This window comes from Xenopus laevis, chromosome 4L, assembly GCF_017654675.1.
Source record: "Xenopus laevis strain J_2021 chromosome 4L, Xenopus_laevis_v10.1, whole genome shotgun sequence".
In the NCBI taxonomy this organism is placed as follows: domain Eukaryota; kingdom Metazoa; phylum Chordata; class Amphibia; order Anura; family Pipidae; genus Xenopus; species Xenopus laevis.
Genome location: NC_054377.1, coordinates 87,123,164 through 87,150,003, shown reverse-complemented (window position 1 = coordinate 87,150,003; position 26,840 = coordinate 87,123,164). Strand labels below are relative to the sequence as shown.

The 26,840-nt window shown below is 37.2% G+C and overlaps 1 protein-coding gene across 2 annotated transcripts in view; it reads left to right on the top strand.

The window, feature by feature from the left end:
* b4galt2.L (UDP-Gal:betaGlcNAc beta 1,4- galactosyltransferase, polypeptide 2 L homeolog) overlaps nucleotides 1-26,840 on the top strand; it is a 103,175-nt gene that overhangs the window by 33,198 nt on the left and 43,137 nt on the right. The window contains exons 1-2 of one of the 2 annotated variants that reach the window (XM_041590441.1): nucleotides 1,919-2,053; nucleotides 4,400-4,804. In XM_041590441.1, the coding sequence (XP_041446375.1) occupies nucleotides 4,483-4,804 (322 nt within the window). In that variant the 5' untranslated portion in view covers nucleotides 1,919-2,053; nucleotides 4,400-4,482. Of the gene's footprint in view, nucleotides 1-1,918; nucleotides 2,054-4,399; nucleotides 4,805-26,840 lie in introns of those variants that run through there. The other variant, XM_018258368.2, reaches the window with a different exon arrangement.

Genomic DNA, 26,840 nt, shown 5'->3' with positions numbered 1-26,840 from the left:
ATAGATATGTAGATAGATATGTAGATAGATAGATATGTAGATAGATAGATATGTAGATAGATAGATAGATATGTAAATAGATAGATAGATATGTAAATAGATAGATAGATAGATAGATAGATATGTAGATAGATAGATATGTAGATAGATAGATATGTAGATAGATAGATAGATAGATAGATATGTAGATAGATAGATATGTAGATAGATAGATATGTAGATAGATAGATATGTAGATAGATAGATATGTAGATAGATAGATAGATAGATATGTAGATAGATAGATATGTAGATAGATAGATATGTAAATAGATAGATAGATATGTAAATAGATAGATAGATATGTAAATAGATAGATAGATATGTAAATAGATAGATATGTAGATAGATAGATATGTAGATAGATAGATAGATAGATATATAGATAGATAGATAGATATGTAGATAGATATGTAGATAGATAGATAGATATGTAGATAGATAGATAGATATGTAGATAGATAGATATGTAGATAGATAGATAGATATGTAGATAGATAGATATGTAGATAGATAGATATGTAGATAGATAGATATGTAGATAGATAGATATGTAGATAGATAGATATGTAGATAGATAGATATGTAGATAGATAGATAGATAGATATGTAGATAGATAGATATGTAGATAGATAGATATGTAGATAGATAGATAGATATGTAAATAGATAGATAGATATGTAAATAGATAGATAGCTAGATAGATAGATAGATATGTAAATAGATAGATATGTAGATAGATAGATATGTAGATAGATAGATATGTAGATAGATAGATAGATAGATAGATATGTAGATAGATAGATATGTAGATAGATAGATATGTAGATAGATAGATATGTAGATAGATAGATATGTAGATAGATAGATATGTAGATAGATAGATAGATAGATATGTAGATAGATAGATATGTAGATAGATAGATATGTAGATAGATAGATATGTAAATAGATAGATAGATATGTAAATAGATAGATAGATATGTAAATAGATAGATAGATAGATATGTAAATAGATAGATATGTAGATAGATAGATATGTAGATAGATAGATAGATAGATATGTAGATAGATAGATAGATAGATATGTAGATAGATATGTAGATAGATAGATAGATATGTAGATAGATAGATAGATATGTAGATAGATAGATAGATATGTAGATAGATAGATAGATATGTAGATAGATAGATAGATATGTAGATAGATAGATAGATATGTAGATAGATAGATAGATATGTAGATAGATAGATATGTAGATAGATAGATATGTAGATAGATAGATATGTAGATATGTAGATATGTAGATAGATAGATAGATATGTCGATATGTAGATAGATAGATAGATAGATAGATATGTAGATATGTAGATAGATAGATAGATATGTAGATATGTAGATAGATAGATAGATATGTAGATATGTAGATAGATAGATATGTAGATATGTAGATAGATAGATAGATAGATATGTAGATATGTAGATAGATAGATAGATATGTAGATATGTAGATAGATAGATAGATATGTAGATAGATAAGTAGATAGATATGTAGATATGTAGATGTATGTAGATGTATGTATGTATGTATGTAGATAGATGTATGTATGTATGTATATAGATGTATGTATATAGATGTATGTATATAGATGTATGTATATAGATGTATGTATGTATATAGATAGATTATCTATCTATCTATATATATATATATATATATATGTACACACACAACTTAGCTTTATCAGTTAAAGGGTAAATGAACCATTAATTAACATTTATTATAATGTAAGCATTTGTATTGTAACAATTTGCAACTGGACTTTATTTTATTTATTTTTTTTCCGTGTTTTTAAATTATTTGGCATTTTTTTCAGCACCTCTCCATTTAGGAATTTCTCCAGCTAACTGGTATCTAGAGTCCAACTAACCATAGCAACCAGGCAGTTGTTTAAATGGAAAGCTGAAAGGTGAAAATGAGAGGGCCTGGACTGAAAGAAAAGTAATAAAAGGTAGCAATACACTAATAACATTGTAGCTTCACAGAGCCTTGGCTCAATGATACTCAATTAAACAGTTGCTAAGAATGGAACATTCTGTAACCTACTAAAGGCAAGCTTAAAGGAACAATTCAGTGTAAAAATAAAAACTGGGTAAATAGGCTGTGCAAAATTAAAAATGTTTCTAATATAGTTAGTTAGCCCAAAATGTTATGTATAAAGGCTGGAGTGACTGGATGTGTAACAGAACAGAACACTACTTGAGGGAGGGGGGCATATGGGTCAAAACTATTTGCCTTTGCCTTGACCTGCATGCTAAGGATCATTTGCAAACTCCCTGAACAGTTATGTCCCATATGTCCCCCTTCAAGTTGCTGACTAACTCAGAGTTAGAGAGCTGAAAAGCAGGCGGTAGTGTTATGTTAGACATTCAGTCACTCCAGCCTTCATAGATCACATTTTTGGTTAACTACATTAGAAACATTTATTTTGCACAACGCATCTATTTATTCAGTTTTTATTTTAACACTAAACAATTTTTTGAAATTGAAAGTTGCCAAATTTGATCTGGTGGTTTGTGGATTGTGGACAGTGGTGTAAGCAGACTCTACGTCGCGAGTGCTGGGGAAGCGGGAATCAAGGGGCCCGGGACACAGGGCCTACTTTCTCTAAGTTACACAAATCTCCCCTCTGCAGCGGCTATCCTAATTGAGAGCTGGCAAGCAGCATTGGGAACCAGCAAGGGGGGGGGGTGAGCAGGCAGGTGGGTGGGTATTGGGGGCAGAGCAAGAGTGACTGTGCGCTAGGCCCCTCTTAAGATTTTTTTGGCGGGGGGGGGCCTCGTGGCACGTTGTTACTCTGCTGATTGCGGACAACACTAACCATAACCTAGATTAGCAACATTAACTATTCCTTGTCTTTGGCCTTTTCCTTTTTGCTACTTTGCATGTTGTCAGGTGTGCTGTAGTCCATAAAATGGACAGTGGGAGGCCTTCCACCCTTACTGTGTGTTATTTGTGAAAAAGTAATTTCATTCTACATATAGGGAAAATAAAAATATGCACACTTAAGTGCAAAATTACAAGCTACCTTCTTCCTACGATGATATGCGATTAATTCCGACAGATATCATTTGGGGGTTTAGATCATTATGTTGCGTAAGTTAGAATTTCCAGCTGTTCTGTTGACTTCTGCCTTTGTTCCTATAATAAAACTAAAGTATGAAAAATAACCCTCTTGACATTTTTTTTTTGATCACACTGGTTAATTTCAAGAATATTCCTGACAGCTCAGTTTACTTAATCCATACATACCAGCTACCTTTAGTATTCCAGGAACTGATATGTTTAATGTATTAATGTAAATGTCATGGTTGACATTCAGTGTTTAAATAAAATCACAGTTCTTATGCAAGTGAGTATACATTTACTATTAAGATACAAGAGATTTCCAAAGGTTTCTTTGTTGTTTTTTTTTTTTTTTTTTAATTGGTTACATGTCAAAAATATATATCCTGTGATTGCCATTGTAAAACATGGAAGCAGCATGCACTTTGTGACATAAAACTACTGAAAGTGCCTGGAAGGTGATCATTTTAATGGCTAAATAAAAAAAAGATATTACCTGGCAAGCTGTCAAATAATTGTTCTCTAGGAGAATGCCTTTAGTAAAAAACTGAACATTTCTGCATTCAGGAACCTCTTGGAGTTCTGACCCATGCAAAACAATACATGAAAGGAGAATGTGGTACTTTGAACAGCCCAGAATGTTTGCTTGTGTACTGCTGTGTATTCCAACAATAAAGCTTAATTATATTTATCTCTCAGGGAATCTCACCACAAAGACACGTCGTACACAATCTCACTAACTGAATTAATTCAGTAACAGGTTTAAGACAACCACAATGACTTTATTTATGGTAATCATGATGCTCTTTGGAGTTCTATTGCAATTAACGTTTTCCTTTTTTTGCAGTGTTTCAGGGAAATCGTTTTCCCTTTCAAAATTTAAAGGGCACCTGTCACGGACTACCAGTGGTGCGGGCTAATGTGCATGTTGTATGGCATGCAGGTGCATAATGAGTACCTCTCCGGTGCACTCATTAAGTGTATGACGCCACACACATTCGCATTACGAGTGAAAAGTTGTGACACAAATTCTTCGTGCCACAATTGACGGCCTGCACTAGAAGCTCACTCTTGGTTCAGGTGGCCTAGCGCCTGTGGGAGGCATTTAAAAACAAAAAAAAATAAACGTTTTCCCAAACTGGATTGTTGTCTCTATTTGGTAGGTGACAGGTGCCCTATAAATATAATTCATTTCTACATCTTTAATAATGTCTTTTTTTCTTTATTTCAGGATTTGTGCATTTTCCAGTAAGTGCTGGACTTCAACCCCTTGGGGGCACATGGTGTCCTGTCTGCCTCCTCCCTGCCCAGAAGATGACCAGACTGCTGTTGGGAGTTACTCTAGAGAGGATATGTAAAGCTGTTCTTCTTCTTTGTCTGGTGCACTTTGTCATCATCATGATACTCTATTTTGATGTATATGCCCAGCACTTAGACTTCTTTAATCGGTTCAATATCAGGAACACTTCCAGAGCTCATCCTTACTACAACTTCTCACGTCCCAATGGGACTGTTCACAGTTACACTGCTGTCACTTCTGCAGGGGATTCATTTACACCCAGTGCCAAGTTGGAGCTCAATTCGACAGTCACAGAGAAACCTTTGCTTCCATGTCCTGATGCACCTCCGGGTCTGGGTACGTTTTGCACAAAAATGATCTGTAATAATTTATTTAGCCTTCAAATACAATCTGATGTAAATTTGATTTCAAGGGGTTGTTACCCTTTTAAACACTCTTTTCCAGTTCAGTTGTTTTCAGATTTTTCATCAGAAATAAAGACATTTTTTTAATTGCTTTCTTTCTTTTTTTTTTATTACCCTTATCCATAGTTGAAGTTCAAAGTTTACTGTTCTGTCTGTGGTGTTTCTGTCTGGCAGTTCAGTATTTTAGGTGCAGATTCTAAACTATTACAATTTGCTACATTAGTTGATTTCTCAGCAGTATCTGTGGAGTATTAGTAACTATTGTATCAATTCTAACAGCTGCCTTTAATGAAACGCAGGGATTCTTCTCAGCAGGGCCAAAGATAAGAAATGTATCATCTAATGCAGGGCTGTCCAACTGGCGGCCCGCGGGCCGACCCCCCCCCCCCCTTCTGTGGCCCCCAGATGCTGTGTCTGTTTACCATATGTAAACTTTAAAAGGTATCACTACAGAGATTAACTGGCCCCTGCATTGTTTAAACCTCCAATTCAGACTAATCACCTGTATTGTTCACACCTGTGACCCCCCTGCATTGTTCACACTTGTGACACCTCTATTGTTTATATCCTAAAACCTGTACTGTTCACACCTGAGACCCAGACTGAAACTGCCCACCTTGTTCTCCTGTTCACACCTTATTCAAAATGCTGTGTCACTGTATGTAGTACATATTAGAATGATAGCTTTCCCTGTCTCCTGCTCTGTTCTGCCTTCCCTCCCTGCATGGGCTGGAACTAGCGGAAGGCAGAGTAGGCGCCTGCCTAGGGCGCAATCATGGGGGGGGGGGCACACTTTTAAGGGGAATTTTCTTTCTTTCTGATTTGCTTGGCCTTTAATAGTTTTTCAACTTTATAAACCCCCTGTTCCAGACAGAATCACTCCTAGCTCCCTTTTGGCAGCTGCTGGCACAGGTACATATTTGTGGGCAATATCTTGGCTGCTACTTGCACAGGTAAACAGATGATATGATGGCTATTTGGCTGCTGCTGGCACAAGTACATATATGGAGGCAATAGTGTGTATTTTTTGGCTGATGTTGGCACAGGTACAGATTGGGGGTAATATAAGGGATTGGCTGCTGCTGGCTCAGGTACATGGTGCAATATGGTGGCTGCTGGCACAGCTACACAGATGTTTGAGGGCAATATGATGGTTTTTGGCTACTGCTGGAACAGATGCAAATTGGGGCAATATGATGGATTATTTTGGTTGCCGATGGCATAGGTACAGATTGGGGGTAAAAAAATGATGGATGTTTTGCCTTATGCTGACACAGATTGGGGTCTGGAGGCAATCTGAGGGATTGACTGCCATTGGCATAGGTACAAATGGAGGCAAAATGATAGATGCTGGCACAGGTACAGGGGGCTATTTGACTGGTAAGGTGGGAAATGGTAATGCAGGACTGGGTGGGGGGGGGCACTGATTGAAGCCCTTGCCTAGGGTGCAAAAATACCTTGGCCCGGCCCTTCCTCCCTGTGTGTGCCATTCTCTGCTTGCCCAGTGCTACCTGTGGAATGTAAGCCTGTTGGGGGTTTGTTCTTGGGGTTTGTTAGCATTTGGAAATTGTTGTTAAGGGCCCCTAAGGTGTTTAATCATGTGTTGGGGTTGTTTTATTATCCACAGGGGAGGGTGAGGCATATGGATTTAATTTTTCACATACGAGTGATGAGGGATTTCCCTGCAGTGAGCACCAACCCATTTGGTTTTTTGGTCTGCTGCCACCGTTAATGTGGATATGATCTTAAAAGTTCTTGTGATAATATGGGTGTGTTTTACAGTGGGCTTGATTTAAAAGGGGGGGTTGCCAACACTGATTTCCATTATCGGCCCTCCTCCACATAGGCCAGTAAAATTTTGGCCCTCGGTACCACAGGACTTGGACAGCACTGATCTAATGTATCAATTTAGAACAGTTACATAGTCACCCCATAGCTGCTTTAGCAAGATATAAGAAGGTAAAAAAAGGAAACTTTAAATCTTCAATATTAGAAAAACGGTCCCAAATAGATAATAGAACGTTTTTTTAAAAAAAAGTTTTTATTTTTGGTGGTCTAAAAACAACTGAACTCAATAAAGTGTTGAAAGGTGAACAGGAACAGCCCCTTTAAATCGTGATTAGAATGTCTCTATATTGGTTTAGGACTAGTACCTGGCATATTTTGCAGCCGATACATCCATAAAAGACAACATTTCAGCATGGGGTGGTCATGATTTAAAGATTATCATAGTCCATATCTGAATTTTATGTATGCTTATGCTTCTGCAAACAACTAAACTATATTTCTCAAACTATTTTTAAAACATGTTAAGACTTGTTTTGCATAGTAGGCTGTGTAGGATTAATCATTATTTTGTGTCAATTATTGAACTATACAGAATTGACAAATGTCCCAGTGGTGGTGTGTGTTATTCAGCTTTAAAGAGCTGTTGCCCCCATATATCTTGCTAAATTGCACTTGGTGCAATACCTAGACTAGCTGCAGTATGCTGCCATGTACACTATTTATGACATCTCTCTGTATAGGCTACTAGTACCTGCTATTGCTAATGCCTGGAGTATCCCGTTACTGGCCACATTTGGCTGGTGCTTTCCAAGATATCAAACCATGTTCCTTGTCTAGGGCATGTATATGTGGTAATGTTTCAGGCTTAATATCAGGCCATGTTGGGCGTAAAACTATACTGTGAAATAGTGCAAATCGTTTTAAAGCCAATAAAAGCTGCCGACATACAGAGTCAGCAAATTATTGGTCCATGTGTGGGGCCATCCGACTGGCTTCCCCGATCGATATTGCCAAACGAGCGGATCTCTACGTCTATAGCCACCTTTACTACAAATCAGTGCTGCTTAATACTTTGATTTCTGTGGAGGACCAGTAGAAAGTGACTGCGCTGGAATGTGAAAATATTAAGTAAACCCTTTTTTCTAGGCCCCTTGCTATCTGGTTTCAACGCAATATAATAATATAGTGGGTGGAGGCTGAGGAAGAAGATAAGGATAGTTGTTACCATGCAGCAAGTGAATCAGATAAGAATGAAATCTTGGGCTGAATTAGTAACACCACTGAAGCTAAAGTGTGTGAAATAAATAAATAAATCCAAAATCCATCCAAAATCCAAAAAAAAAAAAAGTGAGGTGCACACTGGGAACTTTTGTTTAGTTTAAAAAGTTCATTTTATTAAATATAAGTTAAAAATAGGGCAACGTTTCGGTCTGTTCCTGAGACCTTTATCAAGACCATTAACACGCCATAAAACATATTGTCCATAAATAAGTAAAACCAATTAGCACTCACCCAACCCCGTATCGTCCCTTGGGACATGTGATGCGTAGTTCCGCCCCCTCTCAGGGGTTAAACCTGTCACCACCTGAACCACATAAAAAGAAAGAAACAAGCTCAATACAAAATTGTCATTATATACATAATAGCTAAATCGCAGAATTTTTACTCTCACACAGAATATATTGCACTTGTAACAAAAAAGTGTAACAGTATAACCCCTATCTTTGTTTCAAAAAACAAAGAAGAGAGCAATACTCATTAAGCCCTGCTGGTGCTAAAGTGTTCAATTTCTTAATCCAAAATACTTCTCGTTGTAGCAGCATTTTAGATCTATCGCCCCTTCTCCTGGGAGGGGGGATATGATCAATCGCAATATATCTAAAAGTAGGTAACCTATGACCAACCTCAAGAAAATGATTAGCCACCGGTTTATTAGTATGGCCATCACGAAATGCTGTACTTATTGCAGAACGATGTCCGTCCATTCGCAGGCGTAAGGTTTGATCGGTTTTGCCCACATACGATAACCCGCACGGGCACGTAATCATATAGATTACATGGGTTGTGGTGCATGTGATATGATGTCTTATTGCAAATCGTTTGCCTGTTTGTGCATGTAGGAAGCTGCTGCCTGGTGTCATAAATCTACATGAAGTACAGCAAGGGCACTTAAAACAACCTGGTTTGTTGTTACATAACCATGTATCTTGGCGTGTTTGATAACATTTTACTGGATCACTTTTGACAAGGAGGTCTCTCAGGTTTGTGCCTCTCTGGTAACAGTTCATAAGGTTCTTAGGAACCACCTTACTAAGAGAATCATCAGCCTGGATAATGGCCCAGTGGTTTCTGATAGTCCTAATCGTCAAATTGGAACCTGAGGTGAATTTAGTGCTATAGACAAAATGGGACTTTTTAGTGTCACAATGGGGAACTGTCACCCAATGTCTAGCTGACTCTAATGCCCTTTCAAGCACATAGTCCGGATACTGGTGCATAAACAGGTTAGCGTATGAGGGTGCCATGGCTGCCCCCATCGCCGTCCCTGCAACCTGTAGAAAATAATTTTTTTCAAAACGAAAATAATTCATTGTTAAAGACAGTGTTAGAAGTTCCAATATAAATGCAATCGGGGGTCCTCCATACGAATCAAACGCTTCCAGTGAGCGTTTGACTGCCTCAACCCCAACATCATGTGGGATACATGTATACAGACTGACTACGTCCAAACTGGCCAACAAGCATTTTTGTTCCTTCGGAATTTTTAAAGATCTTAAACATTCTAACAGATGTGGAGTATCCCTCAAGTAAGTAGGGGTGCTTTGTACTACAGGTTGGAGTATAGTGTCTAAATACATACAGATAGGGTGAAGTAAAGAGCCCCTACTGGACACTATAGGGCGCCCAGGCGGATTTTTCATATTTTTATGCACTTTAGGCAAGGTATAGAGGATTGGACAAATGGGATAGTCTTGTTTCAAATAATCTCTTAACGTTATATTAATAATTTGATCATCAAGTGCTTTATCAATCACTGCATCAATCTGAGATTTGAAACCAACAATAGGGTTTTTCGTTTTGAAAAAAATTATTTTCTACAGGTTGCAGGGACGGCGATGAGGGCAGCCATGGCACCCTCATACGCTAACCTGTTTATGCACCAGTTCGAGCAGACCGCAATTATGCCTCAGTATGGCAGTAAGATACTCTTCTTCCGTCGCTACATCGACGATATCATTATCGTTTGGTGTGGGACGGAGGAAGAGTTCCATTTGATGGTTAGTGATTTGAATACACTTGAGAGCCCTGTTAAATTTACTTATGAAATTCACACTGAATGCATACATTTTTTGGATGTGGAACTTTTGAAGAAAGATGAACATATTGATGTCACTTTGTACCGTAAAAAGACGGACAAAAATGTTCTTCTTCACTATAATAGTTGCCATCCGAGGTCTATGATTAAATCACTACCCATCTCACAGTTCTGTAGAGTTTTAAGGAACAACTCAAATGAATCAGTGGCAGAGAATCAGCTACTTGAGATGTGGGGTAGATTTAAGGAACGAGGCTATCCGGACTATGTGCTTGAAAGGGCATTAGAGTCAGCTAGACATCGGGTGACAGTTCCCCATTGTGACACTAAAAAGTCCCATTTTGTCTATAGCACTAAATTCACCTGAGGTTCCAATTTGACGAATAGGACTATCAGAAACCACTGGGCCATTATCCAGGCTGATGATTCTCTTAGTAAGGTGGTTCCTAAGAACCTTATGAACTGTTACCAGAGAGGCACAAACCTGAGAGACCTCCTTGTCAAAAGTGATCCAGTAAAATGTTATCAAACACGCCAAGATACATGGTTATGTAACAACAAACCAGGTTGTTTTAAGTGCCCTTGCTGTACTTCATGTAGATTTATGACACCAGGCAGCAGCTTCCTACATCCGCAAACAGGCAAACGATTTGCAATAAGACATCATATCACATGCACCACAACCCATGTAATCTATATGATTACGTGCCCGTGCGGGTTATCGTATGTGGGCAAAACCGATCAAACCTTACGCCTGCGAATGGACGGACATCGTTCTGCAATAAGTACAGCATTACGTGATGGCCATACTAATAAACCGGTGGCTAATCATTTTCTTGAGGTTGGTCATAGGTTACCTACTTTTAGATATATTGCGATTGATCATATCCCCCCTCCCAGGAGAGGGGGCGATAGATCTAAAATGCTGCTACAACGAGAAGTATTTTGGATTAAGAAATTGAACACTTTAGCACCAGCAGGGCTTAATGAGTATTGCTCTCTTCTTTGTTTTTTGAAACAAAGATAGGGGTTATACTGTTACACTTTTTTGTTACAAGTGCAATATATTCTGTGTGAGAGTAAAAATTCTGCGATTTAGCTATTATGTATATAATGACAATTTTGTATTGAGCTTGTTTCTTTCTTTTTATGTGGTTCAGGTGGTGACAGGTTTAACCCCTGAGAGGGGGCGGAACTACGCATCACATGTCCCAAGGGGCGATACGGGGTTGGGTGAGTGCTAATTGGTTTTACTTATTTATGGACAATATGTTTTATGGCGTGTTAATGGTCTTGATAAAGGAACAGACCGAAACGTTGCCCTATTTTTAACTTATATTTAATAAAATGAACTTTTTAAACTAAACAAAAGTTCCCAGTGTGCACCTCACTTTTTTTTTTGTATCTATTTATCACAAATGCCTAGGTGCTGGTTAAGTATTGATAGACAATAAACAAAAAAAACGCACTCATAGGACTTTTTACATGCCAAAAAAATTTGTAGTTTATTGCATCAGGATGATGGCTTAGGTTGTTGCCTCAGTGAGGCAACTTTGGGCGACTATTGAAAACGCATCGCCGCGTGTGCATTAGTGCAGGCGACTTTGCATTGTAACCTATGGGGAAAAACGCAGAGGCAGTTTGGGGAGATAGTCGTTTAAAAGACAAGGCGATTAGTCGCCAGGCGACACAATCTCCCCGAATCTCCTTGTGTGGACTAGCCCTAAAGGTACTCCTGAGCAGTCTGTTTACAAGAAACAAAGGCACTATCTGCAAGGTTAACCTGCAGGTAGAATCAACATTACTTTTGCAGTAGTATGTCTTAGCAACCACAGTACAGGGTATCCTTTTGTCTTGGATGCAACCTTATATACATTCTGCCAGCAAAATGATTAAAATCAAAACAAACCCTCTAAATTGACATCATACATACTCAGACAATTCTGTTTGTATTATGTGATACTCATGTATGGGTGTTTGAAGCAAAGAAAGTATTTATATTTTATGTGTAAAGATGGATCTTTTGAGTAAAACTGTGTTTATTAGCATTACTTGAAATATAAGGTCTTTCTGTAATTTCTGATGCTAAATATTGTATCATTTCTGATGAACAAACAAAAGCTTGAAGTACATTAGTGTCAGGCAGCAATAAGCTCATTCCCAAAGGATTTTGTGAAAGTACTTTCATTTACAGTGCTTTTCTGCTTTCTATTAAAATGATCAAGCAAGGAGAGAGAGAGAATGTCATATTTATGCTTACAGAATGCAAATAATCAGTGTCTGTCCAATGCAATTCATGTATAAAATCCTGTGCTTTGTGCACTTCTTTCTCTACCTTATTTTTTCTTGTAACCGCAAAATCATTATCTATAGCGATCTATTGCTAGATGTAGGGCAGAACTGTATATTGAGTCACTTCATTTTCCTCCAAGCACTATGGCTTATTAAGTAATCTGTAAAATGTTTTTTTTTTTTTTTTCATTTACTATTTGTTCAGTGTATGCTTCCATTTGGCTGCTAACCATATCTAACATCTATATTATAGCGGAAATATCAAACTTGGATCTTGCATTTGTGCATGATCACATTACTATTAACCTATTTTTCACTCATATGTGTGCAATGAAGAAAACAAAGAAAAGTAGAGTGCATGCCTTAAATGTATGTGTTAATATGCATATGTTAAACGGTTTACATGGCAATGTCACTAGTGAAGAGCTTGTCTAAATTGTCATGATAAGAATTTGGGTTTGCATTTTTTTTTTTTTTTAAGAGCAGTGACACTTTGGGGCAGTTTGTGGACCATATACATTTTTTCACAGGTGCAACAAACCCAGAAATAGTTTCTGACTGAATGGTATTGTTATCACTGTATCCAACTCAAAAATGCTACACTACTAAAGACTATGGGGCAAATTTACTAAAGGGCGAAGTGACTAACGCTGGCGAAAATTCGCTAGCGAAGGAGATAGACTGTAGCGCTACTTCACACTCTAAAGCCAGGCGAATTTTCACTCTGGTGAAGGGCCGTAACTACGCAAATTCACTAAGATGCAGATTTGAATGAATGTTACCTCTTGCGCCAGACTTGCCTTCGCCACCTCAGACCAGGCGAAGTGCAATAGAGTAGATAGGAGTTCCTTAAAAAAAAAATTGAAAAATTTTCCAAGTCCCAACAAACTCTGGCTACTTTTCAGTTTTTTTGTATTTTAGTGAATTAGCGTTGTCCTGGTGAATTTTCGCCTGGCCAAATGTAGCAATGTGAGCGAAGCCGTCGCTGGCAAATTTTCGGAGGTTAGTGAATTTGCCCCTAAGCCTTTGTGGCTGCAACTTAGTTTAGTTTGAATGTCATCTGTGTCTGCATCTGGAACTGGATCTAAAGTATTGCTATTTTCATACATATTCAGCTCCCTATGAGAACCTCCTTTGCTTATAATAAGGTTAAAAACATAGTTTATAACATCCCCCCCCAGCTTTCTGTAGTTGACCTTCAATATGGTCTTCCAGAAGTATCTAGGATAGTGAATAGGCATCCTCCCTAAATCTGTCCCTATCTGCCCTCAACAGTTTAGGAACCACTAACCTAAAGGGTTGGACAGTTTTAAATAACCTACCCGTGAGATTATCAGTTGTCGGTCATAAGGGTCTTTCAAACTAATACTCTATACCAGGCCTACCATCTGGACATGTATGTCTACTCGGGAGTCCGTTTCAACAGACATCCTGCAATCATCTTGCAGATCTATCCAAATACGCATTTCATCTGTTATTTCTAGATGTTTTAGTTTCCCAAGTGAGTCATACATAAGGTTTTCAGCCATGCCCTGTCCCCTTAAGGATTTGTGCCTCCATTACCCTGTCTCATTAAGGATTTTGTGCCCCCCATTTTCTGCATATTCTTCCCTCAAAAATTCCGAGCACACTATTTCAAATTGAATACAATGGGTAACAATTCCTTTTTTTGTTTAGTTATGCTCTGGTGATAAATATTTTGACTCTAGTGAAACATAATTCGAATTATAAATATGATTATTATCTTGTCTATAAATAAAATAAGTGTCAGAAGCTTGCAGTTTTGTTTTTTTTTTGCAATATATTGTTTGTATTTTTAGCTGAAGACTCTCATAGCTGCCCACATGTAGAGCTGGTGATTGTTCTTTTAAAGAATGCATTTGGAGCATGTACTACAGGAGGGAGATCCTTATAATTACCTTGCTAACCTTTATTCATTTACAGTATATATGATATTCTGTGTAATTCCTTTATTTGAAAGGAATACCATCCTAGCATTGTTTCTTGTTTCTAGCCCATTTATCTTTTTATTTTGTAGGTTTCTCTTCAGTAAACTTTCATGTTTGTTTCTTTTTAACCTGCTCCTGCTATTTTAATCACCTTTAGTATTTTAGAAAATGCCATCAAACCATCTATACTCCATCTGGATTAGATAAGTGAAAGCCATTTTTCTTTTAAGGGAAGAAATTATCCAAAAATTTGTTGTGAAGCTTAATTGTACTAATGAAACCAGTATTCTAAACCTGTCTTGAACGCTTGGATAATGAAGACAGAATGGATGTTGTGCATCTTCAACTAGGAATTCTACAGCAACCAGTTCCATTCTTTATTGGCTTTAGTAGACTTCTATTGCCCTTGATATGTGGAGGTCCACATTTATGAATTGGCTAGTTGTTTTGTAATCATGGATACTGTATAATCAGACTGCTCTTATGAGAGGCTGTTTGACAGTTATATTTAGGCAGGATATTAGATTTGGTGCCAACTCCTAGAGATTTATTTATGATTTATAATGCAGGTGTATAATCTGTGGAGGTATTGACTCATGAAAAATGGGACATTTCACTTTTAGATTCTAGTTTGGAGATGGCTGTGGGTATTTCCATGAATGATTGCATCTTTGCGTGACTAATTAGTCTGGAGTCAGCTGGAAGGCTGAGCACATCATAGTTACCTGATAAGCTGAAAGGATGTTTTACATGTGGTAACTGTAAACCTTGTTGTTATGTGTTAAAAACAAAGGCTATCAAGTATCCTCAAGTGAGTAAATGATATGCTGTCAGAGTCTTAAAACTGTAAGACATCCAGAATAATTAATGTACCCACATGTGGATGTACATGCCTCGATGTCGGCAAGCATTTTGGCAATTTAGGAAGGAGGAATTTTAAACATGTTGGTGAAAGTTTTTTTTGGGCATTTTGCGGGTTTAACCTTGAAACAAAATCAATATCAAAAGTGACCTTACCTAATAGATACATTTAGAAATTTTTCTGATTCTCATTATTTTTCCTTTGGCAATTGTAAAACACAAGAGCCTTTTCTTAATTGCTGGGTTAAAACAAGAGAGCTACCAGCTGCACTCATGTCTCCTGAGCAGAGCACCAGTTAGTAGGAAATGACCAGACCTTCATAAACCACTGCCTCTTTCCAACTTTGTCAACTATATTTAATTTCATGTAAAGCCCATCAAAATTTTAGGGTGGTTATGTTTGTTTTTTATTATGTAAATGTTGGTTAGCATGGTGACCGTAGTTATTTGATCCTTGCAGAGATGGTGTTCAGGTTAGGAACGCCACTGATAGTGGTGACCACTTGGACTTGCCAGATTTTCACATCTTGAGCAGTTGTTCCTTTAATTTGATGAAGTGACATTGGATTTGTGGGTGTTTTGACATTTGCTACTGTGCTGTAGTTTTATATGTTTGACTTCAGGGGTTTTTTTTTAATAGACTGTTTAGTTTTTGCTGACTTGTCTTTACTATTGTGCAACTATGATCATAGAAATAATTAGGGTGTTTTGAATGCCAAAAATTTTTTTCCCATTCGTATGGACATTTAGGGGCCTATTTATCATACTCCGTAAAAAGTGGAGTGAAGGTGATGTTGGTGAGCACAACCAATCTGCATTTATCTGGCTTCAACCCTGTCCTTAAAGCTGAAGTCTGCATCATCAACCCAGTCTCTGTGCAAGGTAAATCTTGCCAAATTAAGGCTATATAGGTGCCAGTCCTGTACTTATCAACCCATTACCCAAATGGAAGTGTCACATACAAGGGGCCATGCATGGTATCATGCTAATTTAGATTGTAAAAAGACACGTTTATTCAATTCAACCTTTTTTGTCTAATTGCCATCTGCTAGTTAATCCAGAGCATCTGCCAATGTATCGCACACGGCGACATGGTACATGCATAGAATTTTTAAGCCTGTCTGTTCAAACAGTCTCTTTTTAGCAGTCTGTTTGAAACCCATGTTTTTCAACATGGGTTCAGTGAATAGGGCTCGTGCTGAACATTCTTTTTGATTATTTTTTTTAATCATTAAAACATTATGATTTTTGTTATTTCATGGACGCAGCAGGGCAGACAGTTACAGAACAGTCACAACAATGGGTGAGAAGATTGTTTGCTGGTAATCAAGTTATCTAATTTTCAAGACATGGAAACATGGAAAAGCTTAATGTATCTGTTTGCTAAACATAACTGATTTTTTGTTGCTAACACAATAGGCAAAAAGTATGTTTTGCACAAGGCCTTTTCAGAGAACTCCAATTATTTGCTTGGCTGCGGTGTGCCTATTGTAGGTAAGACCCAGAGATGCCACAGCTAATGGTGTTAAGCAGGTGCCACCTTTAACCCAGTAATAACTGTAGTTTGGGTTTCCATATTAGCCATGTTGTAGGGCAGGACTGTTGTCTCATGAATTACAATGAGCTCCTTTGCATTGCACTTTAAATGCACACAAAATCAAGATTTTAGGACCGATTTATAAAGTGTGCTAGTAAAAAAAAAAAGGGCACTTAAAGGGATACTGTCATGGGAAAATTTTTTTTTTATCAAATCAGTTAATAGTGCTGCTCCAGCAGAATTCTGCACTGAAATCCATTTCTCAAAAGAGCAAACAGATTTTTTTATATTCAATTTTGAAATCTGACAAGGGGCTAGACATATTGTCAATTTCCCAGCTGCCCCAAGTCATGTGACTTGTGCTCTGATAAACTTCAATCACTCTTTACTGCTGTACTGCAAGTTGGAGTGATATCACCCCCTCCCTTTTCCCCCCCCAGCAGCCAAACAAAAGAACAATGGGAAGGTAACCAGATAACAGCTCCCTAACACAAGATAACAGCTCCCTGGTAGATCTAAGAACAACACTCAATAGTAAAAACCCATGTCCCACTGAGACACATTCAGTTACATTGAGAAGGAAAAACAGCAGCCTGCCAGAAAGCATTTCTCTCCTGAAGTGCAGGCACAAGTCACATGACCTGGGGCAGTTGGGAAATTGACAAAATGTCTAGCCCCATGTCAGATTTCAAAATTGAATTAAAAAAAATCTGTTTGCTCTTTTGAGAAATGGATTTCAGTGCAGAATTCTGCTGGAGCAGCACTATTAACTGGTTCATTTTGAAAAAAAAATTTTTCCCCATGACAGTATCCCTTTAATGATACTTAAAAAAATATTGCCAACTTCTTTCCAACTGTGCCTGTAGTACTTAATTTTCTTTTTTTTTTTTTTTTTTACTTTCCAATATACATTTATTAAAAATTTCTAGTGCTTTTAAAGTTATTTGTAAAAACAACTGCTGTTATTATTATTATCATGAATTGATCAGCATCAATTTATTCTGCAGATCTGCACAATAGATGGGGCATGTTCTTCCCACAACTTTACACAGCAGACTCAACAAATCATACTTTAGTGCTGCGGCATACTCATAGAGTTCCTCTTTTGAGTATTTGCATGCAGCATAGTCATTCATTTCTAATAAAGTTGCATCCATCATGTTTACCCATTATATTAAGTAATTCTTGTTTATGTGACTCAGTGATAATCAGTATGATCATTACTGCTTAATGCATTAATTGCTATCATTACAGCTGCCCGCTCTTTCTTACATAAGAACCATTTTTCACATGAGGCTGATGCCGTATCAAATGTGCAGAGGCTTGTGCTTTTTCTCTGTGGCAAATCACTGAAAATGAATACATCTCTTTTTAAAGAAGTTCTAATATGATTTTGAAAAGACTTCTGAAACTATTACAAATATCATTCATATACACCACAAAGGTAATTTATAAATCCTGGGGATAAAAGGTGCAAGAGCACTAAAATTGCAGAGCAGTTGCACCCCTGCAGTTGCTGGTGTCCACAAAATCCAGTGCTCATTGCAGATAGCAGAAACAGGAGGCACAGCCCAGCCCTGTACTTATTGCCTGCCTAGGACTCTCTCTACCACCTACCCCATTTGCGTTACCTGTTAATAAAAAACAGAATAGCTCATTGGAGTTGGCGGACACCATCTTGCGCCACTTTTCTTCCAAGTAATTGCCAGTACTGTGAACATACAGTTGTAGTTGCTTCATACCTGATTTCAACTGCTCAAGCTCAGTGTGGGCAATAGCTTTGAAGAGAAGATAAAGGGGCCTATTTATCATGCTGTGCAAAATACACAAATCAGGGGACATAACTCATGCATGTGCCATGTACTCTGTCTTTCCCAGCTGGGGTGGCTCCCCTCGAAACAAGTGGGTTGTTCACACTTGCTTGAATGACTCCCTTAGTTTAGGTTATTAAGATGCACCCAGACCCATTGCAGCGGTGCAGGTGCAGGAACATGTTGAAGCTGAAATCTTTCCTGGCTGATGCAATGGTTCTGTATGCAGGTAAAGAAAAGGGCTGATGCCAGGCCTGCTTTTTCACAGACTACGATCAGCCTAATGCAGTGATCTTCAACCAGTGACTTGCCAGCAAAATTTTGCTCAGCAACCCATTTGGATGTTGCTCCCAGTGACCTTAATTCCAGGCAAATTCTTGTTGCATAAAAACGAGGTGTATTGCCAAACAGAGCCTCTTGCAGTCCACATAGGGGCTATCAAATAGCCAATCACAGCACTTATTTTGTACCACCCAGGAACTTTTTTCATGCTTCCCAACATATTTATACCCATGAGACACATGCAAATGTAAAAAGAGTTGGTGATCCCCAGTCTAATGTAATGACATTTTCAGGAATATGCATTTCAATTTCCAAATGCAGCCTGCTTTTATACATATGTCTCAAGTCAATTGGTACAGCTGTATTGGGATTGTTTTATGTAAATTGGGATTCTCATCTCAAGGTTTTCATTTTTTGTGCACAGAAATCGAAGCTATGATTTGTTACAAGGTTTCGGTGAATTGGACATACTTCTTAGAAACGTGCATGCTCATTTACATTTGTTTGTCAGTAATTACTTATGCATTATCAGCATGTCACTTAATAAAATGATTTTTGAAAAACAAATAGCAGACACATTTAAGACCTATTATGAACAACTTTACAATCTAAAACCTTGCCTAGATAAAAGCAAATCAACATTATGTGATAAAATTAATATATATATATATATGAAAGCAAATGCATTACCAAATATCCCAGATCAATTTATCTCAAAAGTAGAAGATCCTATTACGCAAAGTGAAATCGAAGAAGCAATAAAAAAAATTAAAACTAAACAAAGCTCCTGGCCCGTATGGCTTCACTGCCAAATTTTATAAAAAATGGGAAAAAATATCACTCCCATTCTTCTCCCCTTTTTAAATACTATCTCAGACAAAAACCCAGTAAACTCAGAATATTTACTAGGTCACATTTCTCTTATCCTAAAACCAGATAAAGACCACTCTATATGTGGCAATTATATCCCTCTTGAACTTAGACTTAAAAATATATACGTAAATTCTTGCAGCCCATTTTGCCTCACTGCATACATAGAGATTAAGTGGGTTTTGTTCAGGGTAGAAAAGCAAAAGAAAACATGATGAAAGTAATTAACTGGATTGAGTGGTCCAATTAACAAAAGGTGCCTTCTCTGCTTCTTTCAACAGACGCAGAGAAGGCATTTGACAGTCAGCTGGGACTTTCTAGAACTAGCCTTTACAAATATGGGAATTCCGAACCTATTTATAGAAAAAGTAATGGCAATTTATACAATACCATCAGCGCAAATTAGAGCCAATGGGACGCTATCCTCATCATTCAACATTCGGAATGGGACAAGACAGGGATGCCCACTTTCACCCCTGTTATATGTAATTTGCATGGAATATTTACTAGTGGCAATACGTAAAAGTGCAGATATAAGTGGTTTAAATATAAACTCATATGAACAGAAGGCTGCAGTATTTGCGGATGATCTCTTACTCATTGTGTCAAATCCGGTCGTCTCACTACCAAATATTATAAGAGAATTGGAGAATTATGGGCAACTATCGAATTATAAAATTAATATGGGAAAATCAGAAGTTGACACTTATCCTATTGAACAATTGTCTAAAAATCTGGCATAAAGTTAATAATAAACTGGCATTAGCTCCTTATCCATCACCTCTCCCTCCTCTACACAACAATGTTGAATTCATCCCAGGTGTGATTGATCAAGTCTACTCTAAAGCATTTAATATACAAAATCCACTGTTAATGCACTGCATTAGTAGCATCAATCATTAAAAAAAAAAACGAATGGTCAGTCAGAGACAAATGGAGAATTCATCAAGTCCACCATTTCCTTCAAAGATTATGGTTAGAGAACTCCCAAATAAGTTACTAACTTTGAGCAGATTTGTGCTTTGCTGATACCATTAGGACATATGTTATCACTTATATAAAAGTTACAAATAGATAAGAAATATCCGGAATTCCCATCCTTCACTAAACTATGGGAAAAAGACCTAAATGTCTTACAGGAAAAGAATATTTTTAAGAGTAAATAAGTGTTCTATAAGTAACAAACTACAGGAATCGTCCTTCAAATTATTATCTAGATGGTATAGAACACCAGTAATTCTCAAGAAAATGGGACTGTTAGATAGAGATGTATATTGGAGATGTGAAATAGATACAGGGACCCTGGAACACCTATGGCTAACATGCCCCAAACTACAAACATATTGGTTAAATGTTACAGAAGTATGCTCGAAAATAATGGGGGAACATTCCTTATCAATCCTATTATTCCATAACTATGCTCCAATTGATTGTATGAAAAAAGAGTTACTCTTACAATTATTGATTGCAGCTAAAGCACAAATCCCCCTATTATGGAGGAGCAGAAATATACCAAACAAAAATAAATGGTTCCAAATGGTAAATATTTATTCAATGGAAGAACTAATGGCATACATAAATTATAAGTACCAATCATGTGCAGCTACATGGCTACCCTGGAAAGAATACCTATCCAGTATAACAACCAATACGTAGGGGGACCCCATCAAGTATGGGTGAACAACAACCTAAAAGAGGACTTAATCATAGGCGGATTTTCAATAAGGCTAGGGGAGGCTAAGCCTCCCCAAACCTACCTGGCACCTTAAAACAAACTCTCTCCGTTTCTGACTGCTGGTTTATACCTTTAACATTGTGGAAACCGGTTCTCTGAGCTGCACACTGATTGGATCTTATTCCTCATGGTTTCCCCAATCAGAATGCACCTCTCTTGACTGACAGTAGAACTAGCCAATCAGGTCACAGATAAAGGTGGGGGTGGGGGTGAGATCCGGATCGTCGGAAGGCACTGCAGAAAGGACTAGAAGGAACCTCACCAGAGGTGTAACTAATTTGCTGCAGATTTCAACTTACTGCTCCCATAGGTACAGTACTATACTGGAAAAGCTCTAACGGCTTAAACACTATCTGGAATAAAATAGTTTCTTTTGTCAAAGTTTTTTCTCTCAACTGGCACCAATAATATCCCTATCTCCCTTGCTCCAATCTTGAATTAACTCTTTCCCCATGAAAAGCAAATTGTGCTTTTTATGTTTTTCTCTTACTTTGTTTATTTTAGTCAAAGGGCCAATTCTAAGCAATTTTTCAATTGGCCTTTATTATTTATTTTTATAGCTTATAGAAATATTTGCCTTCTTCTTCTTCTTCTTCTGACTCTTTCCAGCTTTTTAATGGTCACACCATCTAAAAAACAAATGCTCTGTAAGGCTTAACATGCATTGTTATTGCTACTTTTTATTATTCATCTTTCTATTCAGGCCTCTCCTATTCATATTCCAGTGTTTTATTCAAATAAGTGTATGGTTGCTAGGGAATTTGGACCCTAGCAACCAGATTGTTCAAACTGCAAACTGGAGAGCTGCTGAATAAATAGCTAAATAACTCAAAAACAACAGATAATAAAAAATGAAAACAAATTGCAAATTGGTTTAAGAATATCACTCTCTGCATCATACTAAAAGTTAACTCAAAGGTGAACAAAACCTTTTAAGTCTGTTAGTTAGTTAGTTAGTCAGATATTCTGAGACAATTTTTAATTGTCTTTAATTTTTTTTATTATTTGTGGAGCTTTTTATTCGGCAGCTCTCCAATGTGCAATGTCAGCAATCTGGTTGCTAGGGTCCAGATCACCCTAGCAACCATGCATAGATTTGAATAAGGAACTAGAAAGGGGTCTGAACAGAAAGATGAGCAATAAAAAAAAGCAATAACAATAGAATTATGGCCTTACAGAGCATTTGTTTTTAGAAGAGGTGACCCCCATTTGAAAGAAAGAAAGAGTCAAAAGGAGAAGGTAAATAATTAAAAAACTATAAAAAAAAAGAAAAGAAAAAATGAAGGCCAATTGAAAAGTTGCTTAGAATTAGCCATTCTATACACATAAAGTGTACTTAAAAGTGAAGCACCCCTTTAAGCTGGCTTGGAAACAAACCAATGTTGTATTTCAGTGGAAATGTTACAGTGTGGGGGCATGAATATATGAATCTCTGCCACCAGTACCCACTGCATATCACTGCATATATGTGCTTGTTTTGTAAATATAGACTAAATCTCACATCTAAGCTTAACACTGTTTAACACTTCACAAATTTATCACCCCTTTGATAAAATTAAAGGGACACCTGTGAACACAAATGGATTGAGAATCCATTTAATATGAGTTGTGGAACCCACAGAACCGCTTGAGGTAGTTGGGGTGGGGGTTTATTTTCATTCCAGTGGTGCATCCACTAAGCCTCACAGTAGCTTTAGGTCAGTCTATGAATGGCCCATCTTTAGCCTCCCCAAACAAAAAATTCACCCTCCGCCTATGGACTTAATTGGGTTCAACGAAAGCATATTATTGTGTTAATTTGGATACTTACCTCAGGTAGATCAGACAAGAGGAAAATAAAATTAGGTTATACTTTAACAGCAGAGATAAAAGAAAGGCAGTAACAGTTAAGGAAGTTTAGTTAGGTTAATTAAACAATGTGTGACATATATCAGAGATGTATAATGATAATGGAAATGCAAACATTGACAATGTTTATAAATCAATGAATCTGATGTATATGCAAAATATACTGTGTAAAATGTTACATTCTTTTGATGTGTTAATATTTTTTTGATTAATAAAAGTGAATACACAAAAAAAAATGATTTTTGAACACTGTTGACCCTATAACTTAAAATTTTTTAGGATGCATTTTGAAAGCTTTTATTTTTTAATATTCCACATTTAGGTTAAGAAGATGATGGAATCCTATTTGGCATATAACAAATTCATACAAGCAGACACTGTTATTTTAAAATAAAACATTTGCCTTGAAAACTATCCACAGACTGATCAGTTTTGCAAGGAGAACTATCCTTGCAATTTGGTTATCGCCTGTTACTTATGGATTGATGCACAAAACAATTAAACAGGAGCTGGTAAAGTGACATGTGTGCTTATTTACAAACATTGGTACTAGCTTGTATAAATACAGTTGCCTGTATCAACCAGTCAGGTCTTTGCTTTAATTTTCTATGTTGCAGTAAAGTAATTGCTGAGTAGTTGCTATTGGCAACTGCACGTGTGCACTTTAGCACCTGTGTTTGTGAATTGGCCCCATTAAACCTAACACCGAAGCAGATTCGCATAAAAGCAATAATAGGAATGCACAAAATCCATCATCGGTAGGAGAATTTTCAGGCCCAAATAATATTATGTTCCAACTGCAATGCAGGCTTTATTACCCTTTATCTCCTATCCGATCTCCAGTTTTATTATGATAGGTGCCCTTTAAATACGGAATCTGAATAAAACATTTGATTGAATACCAAACAAAATCCAAGTGTCATAAAATTATAGACTAAGAACAAAAAAATTATTGCATTCAATTGTCCAGAACTCACAACTTTTCTCATTCGTTTTGGCTGAAACTGTGGGAACTGGCTGAATTCGGATTCTGCAGAAAGTACATTGATTTGAAGCCTGGACTCAACCTTGTATTCAGTACATCCCTAATGACATTATTCTAAAAAATCTATTTATTCTTGCCATCGATATATGAGGCAGTGTAGCACTGTAGCCTGTACAATGAAATTAAGTTGTAGTTTGGCTTTGAAGTCATTTTTTTAAGTGTTTTCCCTTTTTAAATGTTGCAAAGTGTGGCAATGCTATGCACCAAAAGCAACATTAAATACTAAACTTTCCATTTTAGAAAGTTTAAAACATGCTGTTATACTAAATGGAGCTATTCTATTTCTCAAAACTTTGTAGAAGAACTGACATTACTGTATGTGTCTGCAGAATTCTTGTGGAAAATGAATAAAAACAGCCTTGCTTCAGAACCATCTGCTCATTTCCACTTCAAAGCTCCCAACCTCCCTTTCACCGGCTGTTCAAATTCTGCCTTTTCAAAGATCACTGTGATATCCGAACGCTCCCAGCAAGAAGGAATTTGTTTGTTTTAAGCAATGGTTTCAGGCACGGCTCACAGGGCTCCATCACTCTGTGCAGTGGCAAATCGGAAGCCTTGCATTATGTGAAATACACAGGACATACCCAGGGGAATGTTGTAGATAAATCTTTATGATCTACAAACTCTACTTTTTCCATGATTGATTCAGACCTGCAATCTGTGGATTCTGGCAAAGGCCAGAGGGGCTGCTGTAAGCTGTCATAGACAGTGACAATTTGTGGGTCCGGTTGGGGCTCTTTGGGCCTCTCTGTACCTGATATGCCAGGGCCTGTTTTAAATCCCAGTCTGGACCTGGTCTTATAATAGGACAGGTACTTTTCAGCAGTATTTGCTATACACACAGAGGGCTGTTGGTAAAATGGCGAAAGCAATCCACTTTTACTGACTTAGTACAGTTAGGATAAAGAAGACAAACAACCGATCAAGCCTGACTGATGTTACAAGGCTGGGGCAAAAGGTACTATTTAAAGGACCAGTAACATCAAAAAATGAAATTGTTTAAAAGTAATAAAAATACAATGCAGTGTTGCCATGCACTAGTAAAACTGCTATGTTTGCTTCAGAAACACTACTATTGTTTAAATAAATAAGCTGTTGTGTACTATACCTAATAAACAGCATTTATACACTAATTGCTTTCCATTTTAGTAAAACTGATGCAGAGCAGACAGTTGCTTTCCATATCGTGACCATAATTAATTTTTTCATTATTAAACGTACACGTATGGACGCCATTAGTGTCCTCGTCCATCTGAAACAATAATATTAAGGCAACACCCTTGAAAAATATTGAGTTATCCTACCCCCCCAAATCATTTACTGAAACTACATGACATGACATGACAATACATTACAGGGAGTCTTGTCTTCCTTCCACTGCTGCATACCCTTGTTTCTCTAAATCATTAAGAGGTGTAACCCTATGCCAGCTCAGCTTTTGCTCATGTTATATTGACACTGTGACTGTCCGTGAAATTTAAATGCTAGCTTGTTTGTTCACCTGCACAGTGTTGGACTGGGACACCAGGGGCCCAACCAAAAACCTTAGACCAGGGTCCCACTCTCAGTAATATTATTCTTTCTCTCCTCACTCAACCTCTATTCTCCTAGTCTCTTATATTTCTTTACATGCTATAATCTATTATTCCATCTATTTAGCCTCTTTGTTCTCATAGAAATAGGGAATGGCCATGAAATAGGCCAAATGTTTAGAAGCAGGAGGGTCCACTTACACCTGGGCTCACCGGGAGTTTTCCTGGTATCCCAGTGGGCCAGTCCAACACTTACCCTGCATGATCATTATAGGCAGTTTTGCCACAATTTTGAGACTTGCTAGCCTGTACTTATTAGTCATCAGTTATGGGATCTGTTATCCTGAAACCCATTATCCAGAAAGCTCTAAATTACAGAAAGGCTGTCTCCCATAGACTCCATTTTATTTAAATAATCCAAATTTTTAAAACGGATTTCCTTTTTCTCTGTAATAATAAAACAGTCCTTGTACTTGATCCCAATTTAGATATAATTAATCCTTATTGAAAGCAAAATCAGCCTATTGGGTTTATTTAATGTTTACATGATTTCCTAGTAGACTTAATGTAGGAAGATCCAAATTACAAAAAGATCTGGAAAACCACAGGTCTTGAGCATTCTGGATAACTGGTCCCATACCTGTATCTTAAAGAAGTTGGATGGTAACTGAACATGTATTTCTTCCAGGTTGGATATAGACCCCACATGTGACACAGTTGAAGCCATTAATTAGCTAGAGGTTTATTTTTGGTTCACATTGGATCTGAAGTACTTGGACCCCATAAAGGAATTGACCAATGGTTGAACTCAATAATACTGACCTACAGAATAACTAGTGTATAATGGAACTTCTGAATGTTGAAAATTTGTATAAATATATAGGGGATGCAAGGCATTCACCTCCCTGCTTTGAGGAAGTGTAACCTATTCAGTGTGGGAGCGATGTGTGCTAATTGGTCCTCGAATGAGTAGTTCCCTATTCTATATAGAGAGAGGGTGAATATTATTCTGGAGTAGGGCCTGAGGTGGACGAAGGCCTTGAGTAGAGTAATCCCTAAATTAATTTAGGGGGTTATTTATCAAAATCCAAATTTATCTCAT